Genomic DNA, 17,769 nt, shown 5'->3' on the forward strand with positions numbered 1-17,769 from the left:
ATTTCAGACTCTTTTGTTGACTGTGATGGCTACTCCATTTCTCCTAAGGGATTCTTGCCCACAGCAGTAGATATAATGGTCACCAGAGTTAAATTCACCCATTCCAGTACATTTTAGTTCACTGATTCCTAAAATGCCGATGTTCCCTATTGCCATCTCCTGTTTGACCACTTCTAATTTGCCTTGATTCATGGATCTAACATTCCAGATTCTTATGCAATATTGCTCTTTATAGCATCAGACTTTACTTTTATCACCAGACACATCCACAACTGGGCATTATTTCCACTTTGGCTCAGCCTCTTCACTCCCTCTGGAGTTATTTCTTCTCTCTTCTCCAGTAGAGTATTGGGCGCCTAACAACCTGGGGAGTTCATCTTTCAGTGTCATGTTCTTTTTGCCTTTTCATACTTTTCATGGGGTTCTCAAGGCAAGAATACTGAAGTGGTTTGCCATTCCCTTCTCCAGTGGACCACATTTTGTCAGAACTTTCCACCATGACCCACTCGTCTAGGGTGGCCCTACATGGCATGGCTCATAGTTTCATTGAGTTAGACAAGGTTGTGGTCCATGTGATCAGATTGGTTAGTGTTCTGTGATTGTGGTTTTCATTCTGTCTGCCCTCTGATGGAGAAGGATAAGAGGCTTATGGAAGTTAGTTGTTGCTTATCTGAAACTTACATTTAACAGGGCATCTTATGTTTTATTTGGCTAACCTAATTAGGAAGAATTGATGAGAAGCCATTGTTAATTATTTCCAAATGGAAGTATGTGTAAAATGTAGAATAGGTAAAGAAAAACATTTAGTATAGGAAGAATGACAGCACAAATAAATGAAAATAAGGGCTGTATACAGCTTTTCCTGAGAATGGAGTAAAAGCCAAAAGTTTAGATGTTGGGTTGGAAAACAAAGTTGAAAATTTTACAAAGAGCTAAATCACAAATAGCCTTGGATGGCTGACCTGGAAATTCACTCTCTTTGATGATGATTTACAGTAGGGTATAATTTTGGTGAAACAGATATTATAACTTTTTGTTCCATTTTTTAATTCATTACAAATGCAATGTGGCTATAATAGTGGCAGAAGCTATTAATGAGCTAATTTAAATTAAATAAATGAATAAACAATCAAAAATACTTGAACACCTTGAGAAGAGGAAAAGATCAGTTTAAAAGAAATGGGAAGTTAGTTCTCTCTAGGAAAATTAGTTAATACTTAGGAATGTGAGTCACAGACAAAGGCAAAGCAAGCCTGTATGCAGTTGAAATATTCAGAAACTATGATGTACTTACAAATCCCCAAAGAGCAGGAAGTGAAACTATTCAAGGGAATCACACTGTGTGAGTCAAGAGAGAATCTTAGCACATCAAGAAAGCACAAATGGAAAAGCTTTTCATTTCCCCCAGCAAACATGTACAAATGTCAGAAATTTGGGAGCATGGTGGAAGGAGAGGTGCCCTGCTAGCTAATGTGCCAGGTACTATAATTCAAATGAATGAATGGTTTTGAGTTAATTAGACTGTATGGGGGAGAATTTCCTAAACTGAAGTAAAATAGTCCACCAAACGTGGTGTGGGCAATGGGAAGAGATAGGGGGCATGCTACCCCAGTAACATCCATAACACTACCTGCTGGAAACCATCTGAGGATATTGGCATTAACTTCCTCCTCTTCCTCTGACATTACTGAAGTAATTTTAACTTTAAAATGTATTTGCTATTCAAATAGAAAGAGGAAGTAAAACCTGATTCCAACCTCCTTGGAAAATAGTATTTCAAATATTTTCAAACTTCTTAAGCAATTTTGAAAGCTGCAAAAGGCACATTTTACACTATTTTCTGTATTCTAAGAAAATGACTTGTCAACATATAGATGGCCAATAGACACTGTGAAAAGATGCTCAACATCACTAATTATTAGAGAAAGACAAATCAAAGCTACAATGACCTCACACTGGTCAGAAAGTCACCATTAAAAAATATACAAGTAACAAATGCTGGAGAGGGTGTGGTAAAAAGAAAACTCTCCTACACTGTTGGTGGGAATGAAAGTTGGTGCAGCCACTGCAAAGAACAGTATGGAAGTTCCTCAAAAAAACTAAAAATAGAGTTGCCATGTGATCCAGCAATATCACTCCTGGCATATATCTAGACAAAACTATAATTCAAAAAGATACACGCACCCCTATGTTCATAGTAGCACCATTTACAATACTCAAAATATGGAAACAACTTAAATGTCCATCAACAGATGAATAGATAAAGAAAACGTGGTATATATATGCCATGAAATACTACTCAGCCATAAAAAAGAACAAAAATAATACCATTTGCAGCAACATGGTTAGACCTAGAGATTATTATACTAAGTGAAGTTAGTCAGAAAGAGAACGACAAATATCATTTTTAATCACTTATATGTGAAATCTAAAATATGGCACAAATGAGCATATTTATGAAACAGAAACAAATTCACAGACCTGGAGAACAGACTTGTGACTGCCAGTGTAGGTGAGGGATGGATTGGGAGTTTCGGATTATCAGATGCAAGCTATTATATATAGAATGATCCAAATGTATAGCACAGAGAACTATATATAATATCCTATGATAAAAAATATTGGAAAAGACTATGAAAAAGAATGTATATATATATATATATATATGTGTGTGTGTGTGTGTATATATATTTGAATCACTTTGCTATATAGCAGAAATTAACACAATATTGTAAATCAACTATACCTCAAAGGAAAAAAAAACAGCTTCTTTAAACAACAAAAGAAATGACTAGTAGCACTATATAGGTGTGATTATATACTCTATATTATAAACTCATTATATTCATAGTTTTTTTAAACTTACACCCAAATTTCTTGCCTTTGCTTTATGCCCAGAATAAAATCAATATATATATTCCATATAATGGATCTTAAATCTAAAGAACTCAAGATATTTTGACTAGTGTGATTTGGTTAGCTTTATAATACTTATATAGATATCTTAAAATTTCTTTTTAAGCATAATTTAAAAATAATGTTTATTACTGATAAATAAATGATGATGGAATCATTTCTCAGAGGTCTAATAAATTAGAACTCCTTGGTATAGTTCTAATGTTTGATTAAAAAACAAAGGTTAGGGGAGACTGGGATTCTTCATAAACTCAACCAGTTCCTGCTGCTGCTGCTGCTAAGTCACTTCAGTCGTGTCCGACTCTGTGACCCCATAGACTTCAGCCCACCAGGCTTCCCAAATGATTTGTACAACTGAATGTAAAGCCTCATTGCCTCTACACATCACTTCCAACTGACAGTATTGTGCTGCACAAGGTCGGCAAATTGTTTCAGAATGGGCTTTCCATGGATGCAATATTCTGTCTTCAAACATGTGTATTTAAGAAAGCAGTTTTATACCTTCAGGTATGATCAGACTTTTAGAAAATGAATTAACTCTAATCAGATTCATAAGAGATTTTTTCCCCCCAAGCAGTACATTTTAATTACATTTGTTCTTTAATAGCTCTATCTGTGTATATAGACTGGGCAGCATACCCACTCATTGATAAAACACTTCACAGCGTAGAAAGTCAGAAGAATTCTTTATTACATGTGCTCTCTCTCCCTGTCCCAGATTTGAGATATAATTGAATACTACCTTGTGTAAGTTAAAGTTGTGAAACATGTTGATTGGAGACACTTACATATAGCAAAATGATTACCAAAGCCACAGTGTTAACTAACACCTCTGTCACCTCACTGACTTATCTTTTCCTTTTAATGGTGAGGACATTTAAGATACAATCTCTTAGCAATGCTCAAGTATAGGATACAGTATTATTAACTATAATCCCCATGTGGAATACTATGTCCCCAGAACTTCATCTGGAGGTTTGTATCCTTTGACAAATCTCCGCATCCTACCCCACCCACTTTCCCGTAACCACCATTCTACTCTTTCGTTCAAAAGAATGCCAATAAATTTTTTTACATTAGAAGATATGTGGCTTTTTTGGATACATGCTATCTAAAACATCCTCCTTCAGATTAAAAATCGAAGTACCAGAGGCAAAAGAAAAAAACCAAAGTACCTGGCAAATATCGGTTGGCATAGCAAAATGATGGAAAGAAGTGATTACAGAAAACTTGGAAATAATAATAGTATGCTTTTCTATAACACAAGAGGTCCCTCTGAGTTTTTTTTTTTTTAATTTTTACGTAATTTATATTTTTTAAGACTTGTTGGGTGAATTTAGTTACAGTTTCTGTGTGTGCTATAATGTCCGTCAGGAGGGGACTTAGATGGTGGCCAAGTGTACCAGGGGAAAAGAAAACATACTCACCTGGCCGTGAGGAGACAAGGTTGGCAGCTTGAGGAACTTGGCCTGGTTGTATTTACCAGACATGTTAGCCGGGGAAGCAGCACTGTCAGGGGCGGGATGTGCCAGAGCAGGACCCTCACTCTCTCCCCTCTTTAATGGTGTGCGTTCTGCTTACAGCAGGACAATGAGATCTCAGTGGACATTGGCTAGCCCCTCTATGCACCAACCCTGGGGTGTGAAGTAGCTTACCCATCCCAGCAGAACTTCCTACCTTAAATTCCAGTAGATAATGCCACACCCAGGCATGATGGGGCTTGGTATTCTCAGCAGCATAGCTTCTTCATGCAGAGTGAGACTCATGGCAAAAGCTGTTTCTGGTGACTTCTATAACTTTATGGGGTTGGATGCCTCAGCAGAAGTCCCCACTCTTGCATACAGGGTAAGAGGCCCTCGTGTTTGATCACTCAAATGTAAAATAAGCCTGGGACAGTACTTCAGTTCACCTGGCCAAAGTGGTTTTACCTGTTAGCAATTTAATCTGTTGCTTTAATAGCCCATTCTTTCTTTTTTACCAACCAGATTACAGGGGAGAGAGAACCTCCATTTAATGTCATGGTCTTTTGATCAATCATGACCTTTGAAATGTGACCACTAATCACTGTCAATTTTATTCAGGTATCCACACAAGCTACTCAGCTTCTCTAATCCAATAAGGGAGGCACCCTTTTTTGCATAATGACAGGAGAAAGCTTTAGTTAAGCCAGACAAGGTGTCCACACAAACCAAGGCACATTTACAACCCTTACTTATAGGGAGGGGGCCCAATGTAACCAATTTGACAACCTTCAACCAGGTGGGGTCTCCAGTGTACCCCCAGATTCCTTTGGCAGTTGCTTTGGGCATTGTTTAGAACATCCAGGGCATGCTATTGCTGCTTTAACTGAGTCACTATCTTTCAAGAGCAACCCAGCGTCCTTAGCAATATGGTATCTTACCAGGGCATTGTGGTGGTCACTCTTTCTTTGCACTCAATCTGTTGTGTATACTGAAAGATCAGTTCTTTGGGTTTGTGCCAGAGCTAGGCATCAGGTTCCTGATGACCAGGGGGTGTCAGTGCTTTCTGAGCTGGGACATGGAAGACAATGAGGACAGTCTGAGGCTCTTGCAGGTGAACCCAAATGTCTTTCCATATATCCTGACCCCACAAGGGCTTATTTATATCATCTGCCCCTTGATTTTTCATTGTCCAAGCCATGGGGTTAATCTCTTTAGAAGAGCCCAATTGTGAGTTCAAAGGGTTAATGACCAGGGCTTCTGAGTGACCCCAGTCAGTGCTCTGAGGTCCACCCACTGGCTGCTGCTGTCCTGTTTTTATCCAGATGGTGTCACTGTTGGACCGAGTGACGACTACAGACCAAGTGGATGAATTGTCTCCTTTAGATCCATTTGTTTATCAGGCATCAGTGGGGGCTTCCTTTCTTCTCTCTCTACAGGGTGCAGGGGCCACCACAGGAATAGGGCTGGGGCATTTGGAAGATCTACTCACTCTACGTGTCCAACCTAGGGAAGGCAAGTGGACTGCACAGTCCAAGGACAGGGGAGGGAAGGAGGGAGGAGCCTTCAATTGCCTGGGTCCTGCTCAGAGTCAGCCAGTGGTCACATCCTCTTGGTTACTGCCTTCAACAGTTTGTATTGTCTTGATATCAAGATCATGTTTCATTTCTTTATTTTAATATTGGGAAAGGAAAGGGAAAGAAGGAACACAAAAATCAACTAAAATATTCTTTTGTTGTTCAGTTGCTCAGTCGTTTCTGACTCTTTGTGACCCCATGGACTGCAACACACCAGGCTTCCCTGTCCTTCACCATCTCCCGGAGCTTGCTCAATTTCATGCCCAATGAGTCAGTGATGCCATTCTTACCACATGTATTTATTCTCTTGAAAGAGCTTTAAAACACAAACTAGATGATAAAATTGGGGCTTCCCAGGTGGTGCTAATGGTAAAGAACCCACCTGCCAATGCTGCAGACATAAGAAATGTGGGTTTGATCCCTGGGTAGGGAAGATCCCCTGGAGGAGAGCATGGCAACCCACTCCAGTATTCTTGCCTGGAGAATCCCACGGACAGAGGAGGCTGTTGGGTTACAATCCATAGGGTCACACAGAGTCAGACATGACTGAAGCGATTTAGCATGAATACACCAGATGATAAAATTAATGAATCCTTACTGGAATCAAGCAAGAAGTCTACAGGTTTCTAAGTTGCATGACTCTCAGAAATTAGTAAGCATTCACGTTTTCATGGGCATGCAGAAAAACATGACTTCATATTATTTCAAAAACAGAACCCAGACTACCTTCTTACAACATTTGTGAAGAAATGTTTCTTCACTTTCCTTCAAAGAAGGAAGTATGTTAGTGTTTCAATATCTGAGATGTTTGATTAATATGGAATAAAAAGGAGGTTGGAAGATGGAATCTTTGGTTTTGAAATGGAAAGTGAGAAAACGTCCATGTTAAGAAGTGCAACGAAAACTATCTCAACACAAAGGTTGAGATGACCCTGAGAGAAGACTCGGAGGACACTGTACAGGAGGCTGTGTGTTGGGAATGTATGTTGTGTCCTAGAGTACGATAAATGGAAGAAGGATTGGCAGTGCTCTGAGTTACATGCAAAAGCTTAGCTCCTTAACCTGAACTTCACTGCCTTCATTTAATAGTGGACAGACCATAAGGGCTTCATGCAGTAAATTGTGGACCTGTTCTCAGCATTCAGAATCCTTTAATCATGTTCCTAAGACAACAGATAAAGACACTGCTAATTGCCTCCTGAAAAGATCTACCCGATCCCTCCTTGCGCACTGTACCACAGTACTTTTAGTAGTGGGAAAGGGAGCCCTCTTCCCAGCCACAGAATGTAAACCATAGAGGCTTTAAGATTGTATGAGGCGCCAACAAATAACCTCTCTGGCCAACAAGGTGTAAAGACAGTTCTGCTAGAGGGCTTCCAGCATGTCTTCTTTCCTGATAAAAAGAGTCACCATGGATTTTTGTCTGCCTCCCCACAAGGTTGTGTGAGGACAACTGCAACAACAGCCACCATTTTGTATCTGTGAGAGGAAAGTCATGAGACACACGGGAAACCAGCCCAGAGTTCTGCCAGCCCTGAGTACTCAAGAGAAACCTGCCCTGGAGCCATCCGTCCTGGATCTCTTGCAATGTGAGGGAAGAGCTTTCTCATCTTATTCAAGACAATCATATCGATATAGTAACTTGAAGGCAGAAGTCACTAGGCTATAAATCACACAGTGAGGCTAATCGAGATGTGGTGTATTCCCACTCTGATCTGCCTTTAAGCCCCACCTCTAGGGTCATACCTCTCAGACTATAATCAATGCAGGAGGTAGGGCAGGCTGTTTTGCCAGTGTGTATACAGTGAGCCTGGCTACGGAGGTAGACATTTTCTACCTACCAGTCTGTTTCATGGTCCAGGCAGCTGTGATCTGCCTCAGTGTCTCCTCTGAAACTTGAGGTTCCTTGCAGGCATTTGGCCACAAAGTAAACTCCAGTCCTCCACCTGAAGGATGAAACCCACTCTCACCCTTCTCAGAAGTGGTCCTCTGAAGGACTGCATCAGGATAAATCAGGATGACCTGGCAGCTTATTGAAAGTATGGGTGCCTGGCCCCATCCACAGGCTCTCAGGAAGTGCTGCCCTAATAAAAGTCTAGTTAACGCTGATGTAGGTGAAAGCTGCAAACTCTGCCTTATCCTCTGACTGTCCTTTCACTGGGCCCACACAAGAATAAGCACAATGCCAGTCTCATTGCCTCTGCCTACCCAGATTTGGGTTGCATCCACCCGGATTTCCTCTTGCTTTTTGCCCTTCACGCCAGGTTGAGCCGGCCAAAGTCTGTCACTTCCACAGGACATGTCATTGGACTGCCCACCTGCCCCCAGGGACAAGTTCATTGAGTGGAGTCCGTTTCCTCAGTCCCATCTTTTCTAGCTCAATCTTTCTCCCCAGTGTCTGCTATTAAGCCAAAATTAGTTAATTATCACATCCGTTAAATTCTCAGTGAGCCAATATCCAAGTGTCTGAAATCCACTAATTATCAGAAACTCAGATTTTTAAAAAATTCCCTAAAAGAAAAATCTGAGCCATAAACTTAGAGAATGATTGGAGCGTGAGAGCTAGGTCAGCGCTGCCTGGTTACCTTATGAAATCAAAATGCTTTTGATGTATCTGTCAGCTTTGCATTTTGTTCTTTAAAACAAAAAAACTCATAGGGCAGGGAAAAAATTCTATGTTGCTTATTTTATTTATTTATGTATTCATGTATGTACCTATGTATGTCTTTATTTAGAAAAGTCCAAAACTATTTTTTGACCATGCCACAAGGCTTGTGGGATCTTAGTTCTCTGACCAGGGACTGGCCTGGGCCCTTGACAGCGAAAACCCAGAGTCCTAACCACTGGACTGCCAGAGAAGTCCCAAGAAAATCCAAAACCTTTAATTTTCAACATAAGCTATAGGGTCATGAAGACCGTGCAATATGACCCACTCCAACCCATCAGCCCAAGAAACCCTCCCTTCCCCGGAGCCCAAGAGCCTCCTGCTCCCAGAGACGAAAGGAGGGAAAGGTGAGTGAGTGGAGAGTAAGACTGAGGACCGGGGGTCCTGCCTTCCTGCCAACCCCTCAGAGGCAGTAGTAGAAAGGGCTCTAGAGATGATGCCTGAGGCCCTGGATTTAAATCTCCACTTTGCCCTCACAGAAGCTATGAGTCAAGGAGGTACATTCAGTATGCCGCCTATTTTAAAAATAAAGAGATTCAAAGACTCTGTTCCTTGCCCAAAGTGATATGGTGCCCATCTGAGTCCAAACTCCAGTGTAAATAAGCAAAAAGCTTTCCTCATTAATAGCCCTGGTTTAGTTTTATATTCCATCAGCTACACCTGTTCTGCTCCCCATGCCTCTACAGTCAACGGGCAATTTTCAAACCTTAGCTTATTTGTTCTCATGGCAATATTTGTTCTTGTTGACCTTTGCCTTTCTTGAAATCCTTTTATTCTTTGGATTCCTCAACAACAACTCTTCTCTCTGGTTCTCCTCTGCCCCACCTCCCCCAGCTTCAGGCACACCTGCTGATCTTGTTATTCTCCACAAAAAAGCTGGCAACCTACAATTAGAAAAGAAAGAAGGTGAGACCACAAGGAATAGGGACTATTGAATGCATGTGTTTTCCTTAGTAAATCTAGTCAACAGAACCTTCTGTAATTGAGCATTCGACTTATGACTAAGGAAGTGAATTGTTTTAACTTAACTAAAATGGCCACAATGTGGAGAATGGCTACCATATTGGACAGTATAGTGTAGAGTCTCACAACATAAAGGATGGTGCATGGTGCATGGTCTGTGGGACCAGCAGGTTGTGCATCACCTAGGTACCAGTTAGAAATGCAGAACAGGCCCCACCCCAGATCCACTGAAATAGAATTTGTATCTTAACAAGATCACCAGGTCATTCATAAGCACAATAACATTTGAGAAACTGCTTAAAAAGTTTAATTTTGAAACACTATAGTGACGGACACCTGTTTATATCCCAGTACATCTGTGGCTATTATTATACCTGAAAAAGCTTCCTTCTGTGAATTTTTACAAAGTCCCTCTCAATACATTAATTAAATACTTCATTAATCATATCTTGATTGAAGTCCCACTGGATGTCAAAATTCTAAGATAAGTCTTTTATTTCAGAAAGCAACTGAGTTTAATCTATTGATCTGAACTACATCTCATCCTTCTCTTGAGGGGGTATCATGTGTTAGTAAAACCACTACTTCCTTTCCTTTGTTCTGAGGAAGTATTATCTTCCTTCCTGAGGAAGTATTTACTTCCACCAGAGTAAAGGAGTAGAATATAGAAGAGAAAAAATTAAACCACATTGTTCAATAATCTCCAACAGGTAACCAGCTTGACTGTGAAATCAGGTCACACCCTATGACTTATGAGAAGACTCACGCAAAACGTTTAAAGATCTGAAGCTAAATAGATTAGAGAAAAAGTTTACGTTGAACAAATGTTTTCTCATTTTTTGTTGACTGTGTCCATGCTCTGGGATCTCCCAAGGGTTAAAGAGACTCAATTTCCTAAAAAACAGACAAGACTCTTTGGAATATAGTGAAGCTTCCAGATGTAGTGATTTGGGAGATGGTCACTTTGGGTGACAGCGCAGGTCATAAAGGAGGGTGGGCTAGGAGTCTCAGAGGCAGGGTGCCTCAGTTCCTTCTGTAAAATGAAGTATTTGGATTTGTTAGAACCTCTTTTAGGTCAGTTCTAGCTCTTATGCTCATCTTTGAAAACCTGTAAGAAGGAAGTTAAAATGATTAAGTCATTATCTCCAAGAGAAGGATCATTTCACAGTCACTTTTAGAAAAGCATATACATTTATACATTTATTCAACAAATACTGAACTCATTCAACAAGTATATGCTGCACACTGATCTGGACACGGGGAAGTGACAATGACGGTACAGTTAGGGTCAGTGAAGTCCAGCTTAGGAAAGTGGTAAATTCTCAAATCTTGTTTACACACCTAAGCCATCGACTGAGGCTTTGCAATGCCAGGCGGGGTGCCCCGTTTGATTTAGAGTCCTAAAGTCAAGGACACAGCACATCCTTAGGTATGTTCCAGGCAGCGGATCTCAGGAGACCAGAAGGCAGGCAGTAACCCACGAGGAACAATTAAGCAATTAAAACACCTTGTGGAAAATCCTACGTAAAAACTTCAACTGGGGCGGTGTGCGTTCCCTGAGCAGTCGCCTGACACTGTGGCAGTCAGAGAGGGCTTCTCAGAGGTGGTTAACACCAGCGCTGAGAACTGAATACAGTTCTCAGAGGCAGTCTGACACGTGGAAGTGAGAAAAGCACTCTGGGCAGAGACTCACAGATGCGCCTGAAACTAACACAACACTGTAAATGAACTTTACTCAGACATAAACAAGAATGAAATAATGCCATTTGCAGCAACATGGATGGACTTAGAGACTATCAAACTACGTGAAGGAAGTCAGATAGAGAGAGATAAGTATCATATGATATCAATGGGTATGTGGAATCTAAAAAAAGATGATACAAATGAACTTATTTAAAAAACAAAAACGACTCATATACATAGAAAGCAATCTTAAGTTTACCAAAGGGGAAATGTGGGTGGTGAGGGATAAATTAGGAGTTTAGGATTAACATATACACACAACTGCAGGTATATACAAAATAGATAATCAACAAGAACCTACTATATAGCACAGGGATCTCTACTCAATATTCTGTATTAACCTATTTGGGAAAAAAATCTGAAAAAGAATAGATATATGTATGTGTACAACTGAATCACTGGGCTGTACGCGTGAAACTAACACAACCCTGTAAAACAACTATACTGCAATAAATCATACTTGTGATTAAATTATAAGCCTAAAAAATAAGAGGATTGTATTGTTCTGAGCCAGGAAATTTCTAAGCTCTCATACTAAGGTTTTTTTATTTTTCTTAAAAATCTTGGCACATATGAATGAAAAGAGCTGAATTCTGAGTATAGTGAGAAAAATATACTAAATACATGCATTCTTCTAGCTGTGTTTTAACTACAATATATACACTTTTTAATACTTTGAATTCCTTATGCTGTCAGTGTGAACAATTAATCTGTGTGCTGGCCATAGTCTTGAATTATAGCTGACTTTTATTTTTAGGCTCCGCTGTTGGTCACAACTGACATTTCCTAGTTAGTCCTTCGTCAGAGAAGCAAACCCTAAATATAGCATAGTTTCTATGGGAACATACTTTATCTTGAAGATTCCAAGAAACACATTTTATCTGAAAAATGAGACCTGCCAGATAAAATGTGAAAATCCAGGCTCACAATCCAGATTTTCTACTTTCAAAATAATGCGATTTAAGGAGAGATGTTTAAAATGGATTGAAAAATTGGTTCCATGAGAAATCTTTCTAACTGAGTTGAATTGGTACAGATCTGCTTTTGACTGTAAGAGTTGGAAATCTCATCTTTTATTGTTTTTCTTGTAATAATCAAGCACATGACTCTATTATGTTTAGATTCTATTGTTTTATATCTCTGTGGCTACAAACACTGTTGGGTAATCATCTAGCAGATGGCGTAGGTGGTGATGATTACTCATTCTTCCCAAAGTAAACGAAAATTTTATGAGTTGTTACTGAAATGTAGGTCATAATGACTTTGCTTTACAGGTTATAGAGTTTTGGGCCTTTTAAATATCTGTAGCTGAACAGTAATATGATTTGGGGCTGCATTTGCCTGTTAGTATTGAAGGCATGTTGGTTTCTTTCATCTTTAGGTATACTAAACCCAATTTCCTTAAAGTTGTGCTTTGAGACCTTAAGACAGCTAAAGATGACTATGCAGTTAGAGCAGGAAGTAAAAAGACTGATGGAAGAATATTTAAGACTTTTGAGAAAAACAAAACAAGCTCTCTGGTGGAAGTTACATCACCAGACAGTCAAGCTCCAAAGGAGTCATATCTCCAAATGGTAGTTATTGAGGGAAGGGAGTCTTTGGAAATTGAACACCAGAGAGATAAATATTTTGAGCTTACTGCTGAGAAAAAGAAAGTCTCATAGGAAGTAATCCTCTCCATCATTCTTGTACTGAATATGAAACATTTTAGATATAATAAGTGCAATAAGGAACACTAAGGGTGAAAAAGCTCTAAATTTTTCATGCTAATAAGAAAAATTACTGCAAAGAAGTAATGGATAGTGAAAATGAAAGTCCTAACTTAAGAAGAATGATTTGAGTCTGTCTCACCACTAGCTTTAGAGATAAACATCTGTTGGTGGCCCAGATTCTTTATCTGGACCCTCCATCTTGACTATGTAACTTCAGAAGTTCTCAATCTAAAGTTTGAGCTTTTCACCAGTTCATTATCCACCCCATGACTTCCCTTGACTGTTGTTAATGAAGACTTGATTCTAGAAGAGTATTCTTCTTACCTGCTCTGATGTAGATCACCAACAAATGACCAGGTTGTCTTGAGTCTTCCACCAGCAGAAAATCATAAGAGGAAAAGAACAAGTAAGTAGTTTGGGTGGTCTTTTAATGGTTTCTGCTAGAAACAGAGCTAGAAATCTGTTTCTGCTAGAAACAGAGCTAGAAATCTCAGTGCTTGGCTTTTACAAGCAAAGAAATACTTAGAAATTCCCTGGGGTTGGCGGTCCTAAGGGTGAGGTCTTGAGAGAAAGGGAAGGGGATGATCCATCTCCTCTCTTTGCTAAAAATTTATCCCAATGCATTTGAATATTTATAGGGTGATTCTGAGAGAACTTCAAAAGGGTGGAATTTTATGTTTATGATATATCTTTGTGTACACTGTAGAAGGAAAAGTAGCATTGAGACTTTTAAGACCAAGTCCATGTCAGGGAATTTGTTGGCTCTTTAGACATGGAATCTTTCTTACTTCTCATAACATTCTTACAAACTAGATCTCATTCCCATATTTGCGATTGAAGAGGCAACTTCAGTGTTAAGCATATAAAAACCACCTAAACTGGTTGGACATGATAGATTATTTAAGTTTTCCTTGCCTTAAAGTCATTTCAAACTTAACATCTTGTCTCCTTAGACTATAGGACTATCAACATTTAAAAATTTTAGTAGTTTTGAATTTGTTTTTCGTAAGTCACATAAAACTATTTTGTTTCACACAAAAATTATATAAGCATTATGTATTTTATGTATATGTAATTGGCTATAACATATATTTCAGCACATAAAATTTAGATTGCTATGCAAAATATAATTATATTTCTAAGTTACAATAAAATCTTATTTGAGGGTAGTCAACCTGATGGGATTAATGGAAATTTTTTTATAAACAAAAATTTAATTATTCTAAGAAGATTCCATGGTAGCAGAAGAAAAATTCTAAGATATTAACGTATTCACTGTGGAATAACTACTCCCTCAGAAACATATGCTCAAACTTCTTCTGACCACGTAGAGGACAGATACATGAGGAAAATGAACACAGATAATTCCAGATGGGAAAGTTTGACTTGTTGAAGCCTGGGTCTCATACGATCTAATCAAAGATCTGAAAAAGTTTTTTTTTAAATGTCAAATATTTATTATATACTTAATAATGCAACAACAATTTTATGTAACATAATTGTATATCTGCTCCTATGTAGAGTAAGGAGAAAAAAGTAAATAATGTCTTTTTTGTCTTTGCTGTTTCACCTTAAGAGTCATTACTTTGTGTAGCTCTTTTTTTATATATATAAAGTTGTCTCAAACACACTGACTCATTTAATTTTACAGTGATGTAGGCAGTATGTGAAGTGAAAGTCGCTTAGTCATGTCCAACTCTTTGCAACCCCTTGGACTATACAGTCCATGGAATTCTCTGTAGCCTTTCCCTTCTCCAGGGGATCTTTCCAACCTAGGGATAGAGTCCAGGTGTCCTGCATTGCAGGTGAATTCTTCACCAGCTGAGCTATTGTAGTCAGTATGATCTTCTGTATTTCACAGCTAGAGTTCTGTGAGGCCAGATGACTTATGCATGCTCTAACAGTGAACAAATGACCGAGTGGCACTTAGGTATGGCAAAGCACATTGCCAAGCATTCTTGTCTTTCTGCTATATGATCACTGCCCCTTATGCATCCAGTACCTGAAAAACTTAAATGAAAGCTAAACAGAACCTACCCTCAAACTCCAACTTTTTACCAACTGTAACACACCAATCCAGGAAAGTTTCAGAGTCTGGAAGAAGGAAAGAGTGAAGGTGATATGTATATTATAGGCCACTTCTTCCTCAAAGCTGTTCACAGAAAATATTTTCAAGTGTCTGATATATCTTCTTACAACAATTTCATGTGACTTACATGATCGCTACAGTATATCAAACTGGATTTCCTGACAATAGGAAGGTTGACCTTTATTTTATAGATCTGATATGGATGTTTGCTGGGTACATATGGGCCCTACCATCACTTAAACTTAATTTTGTTCATGATTTTTTTGCATTAGTTTTGATTCTAAAAAATATTGCATTAGACTGTTATTTATTTTGATGACTGAGTCTCTAGCCCTTCCTTAAATTTTATGCCAGAGAATAATGTGTCTTATGCTCAGCCCTGTGCCGGTATGTGAATTTAGACATATCCATGAACAGAATGCCTGACTGCCCAATGACAAGTTTTATATTCAATCTTATTTTGTCATTTTGTTTCACTCTCTGAATTTTCAGTATTTTTGAGTAATGAAGATGAGTCTCTGACAATATTTATTGGGTATTCAGTTCAAATTGCTGTGCAATTTTAATATATCCACTCTAATTTTGTAAAACTTTTAATTTAAGGGTTTATGGCCTCCTAGCATTTTGTGGTGAAAGATGGAGCTGACCAATGTGACCACCCTGTCAAACGCTTCGAACACAGACCTGAGTCGCTGTGACAGGCACTGCAGGACGATTCTCCTATCACTATACAGTGTGGTTTTGCTGGGAGGCGCTGCAGGGGCCATTGCGATGTCTTATATGATGCTCAAAAGGAACAGCCAATCAATCGTCGCCACGATTGTTCTCAATATCATCGTGCTACACTCCATCCTCCTGTTCAGCCTTCCCTTCCGCCTCAGCTATTATGTCTTAGTTGTCTGGGAGTTTGGATCCTTCACCTGCCGATTGGTTAGCAGCATAATATACGGTCATATGTATTTCACCTTTGTTTTCTATGTGGCCATCATCGTAAGTCGATTGCTCATGTATTTTAAGAAACTCCAAACTCAGTTCCAAAAGTACCATGTGGTGGTTTTAAGCATTATTATTTGGATGGTGGGTAGTGTCATTTTTTTGCCAATATTTTTTTTACACTATGGCACCAATCCAAGTTACTCAGAACAACAGTGTTTCGAGTTCTACAAAGACCTCAAACACGAGGAGTTTATTATCTTGAACTACTCTATGATTGTCATTATGATGACAACAGTTGTGACCCTCTTTCTGATACAGATGTGGGTCATTGTTCAACTGGTAAAGGCTCTTTGGCCAGACATGTGGACCCATCAAGAGTACAGAGCTCAAATCAAGAGCTTCTTCTTCCTCCTCATAATAGTGGTTTGTTTTATACCCCACCATGCCTTCCGGATACACTTCATTCAACATTACTCAGAGACAGAAAATTCTGAGTTAGTTCTTTATAATGAAATTTTTGTTGCTTTAACTACAGCCTGTTGCCTGGATATGCTGTGTTTCGTAGGTGGTGTTATCCATTAAAGATGCCTATGTTACTTGCTTTGTAATCAGTTTCTCACTATTGTGATAAAATAGTTTCAATTGAGTAGCTGCTTCCACAACTTCGAAATTTTTCAAATTCTTGTTCTTAATCATCACCAAAATGATTTTTTCACAAAAAGGTAATGAATATTGATTTTTTTCTCTCTTCTCAACAAACTGTTATTAGTTCTTCACTACCTGAACATGTTCAATTGCCTTAACGCTACACAAGTTGATCCCAACCATCCAGACTCAACAAATCTCTCTTTTTTTCTTGTAATATTTACTTCCACTATGCACAGCTGTTGGCTTTTCCAGTATACTCTCTTCTTTGCATTTATTTTCACTGAGCTTTGATCCTAGAATATTCTTCAAGGTCCAGAGAACCCAAAGATAAAGACTCTACAGAAGCCTTAACTTATTCAACTTGGCGGTGTATCTATCTTGAAAATTGCTGATATTTTACCATATCTGGAGGAAAGAATTTTCTCAGAAAGTCAAGAGACCTAGAGGAAATTCTTTCGGGATTGATGGGGCATTGTGGTTTGATTCTGATTAAGATATAACAGGTAGTCAGGAAGCTGAGATTACCTCCCCGATCTCCCTTTCCAGACATGCAGCCATAAAGCAGGAAAAGAAATAGGAAAAGGCAGAAAACAACTGGATTTAGTCTAAGCATGCTGGCAGACTGTATTAGAGCCATGCCTCTGAGACTGTGGGACTATTCTCAAGCTTCTTTAAGGCACCATATATAACCAGTAGTGTTATACAAAATCAGTCAGTGTCAGTTAAATGCAATAAAACAACCAAGACAACCAACTCAGATTCTAGTTATCAAACACAGACATCGATAGGTCCTTACGCTTTGCTTTGCTTTGCTTATAATTATACTCCATAAAGAGGGCTTACCACTTCTTCCCTCTTTAGCAAATTGGCCAGAGGCTTTAGCCTTGACCAAGACGACTTCATGCCAGAGCACTGAAGCAGGAAGTTTTGACTTGGTTCCATTACCCTCTTATCAAAAATCCTTCCCACTCATTCTGGATTTTGGAGAGAAATGAAAAAAATCCACCAAGAATTATAAACGTACATGCATCTTGAAATTGCCTTCTGAGTTTTCATTTCC

The 17,769-nt window shown here is 38.9% G+C and overlaps 1 protein-coding gene across 1 annotated transcript; it reads left to right on the forward strand.

The window, feature by feature from the left end:
* The first annotated feature begins 15,761 nt into the window (after positions 1-15,761).
* On the forward strand, positions 15,762-16,643 carry LOC136170309 (probable G-protein coupled receptor 141). The gene has a single exon (XM_065938472.1). The coding sequence runs from the start codon at positions 15,762-15,764 to the stop codon at positions 16,641-16,643; it is 882 nt and encodes a 293-aa protein (XP_065794544.1).
* The last annotated feature ends 1,126 nt before the right edge of the window (positions 16,644-17,769 follow it).

Source organism: Muntiacus reevesi, chromosome 6 (assembly GCF_963930625.1).
Source record: "Muntiacus reevesi chromosome 6, mMunRee1.1, whole genome shotgun sequence".
Lineage (NCBI taxonomy): Eukaryota > Metazoa > Chordata > Mammalia > Artiodactyla > Cervidae > Muntiacus > Muntiacus reevesi.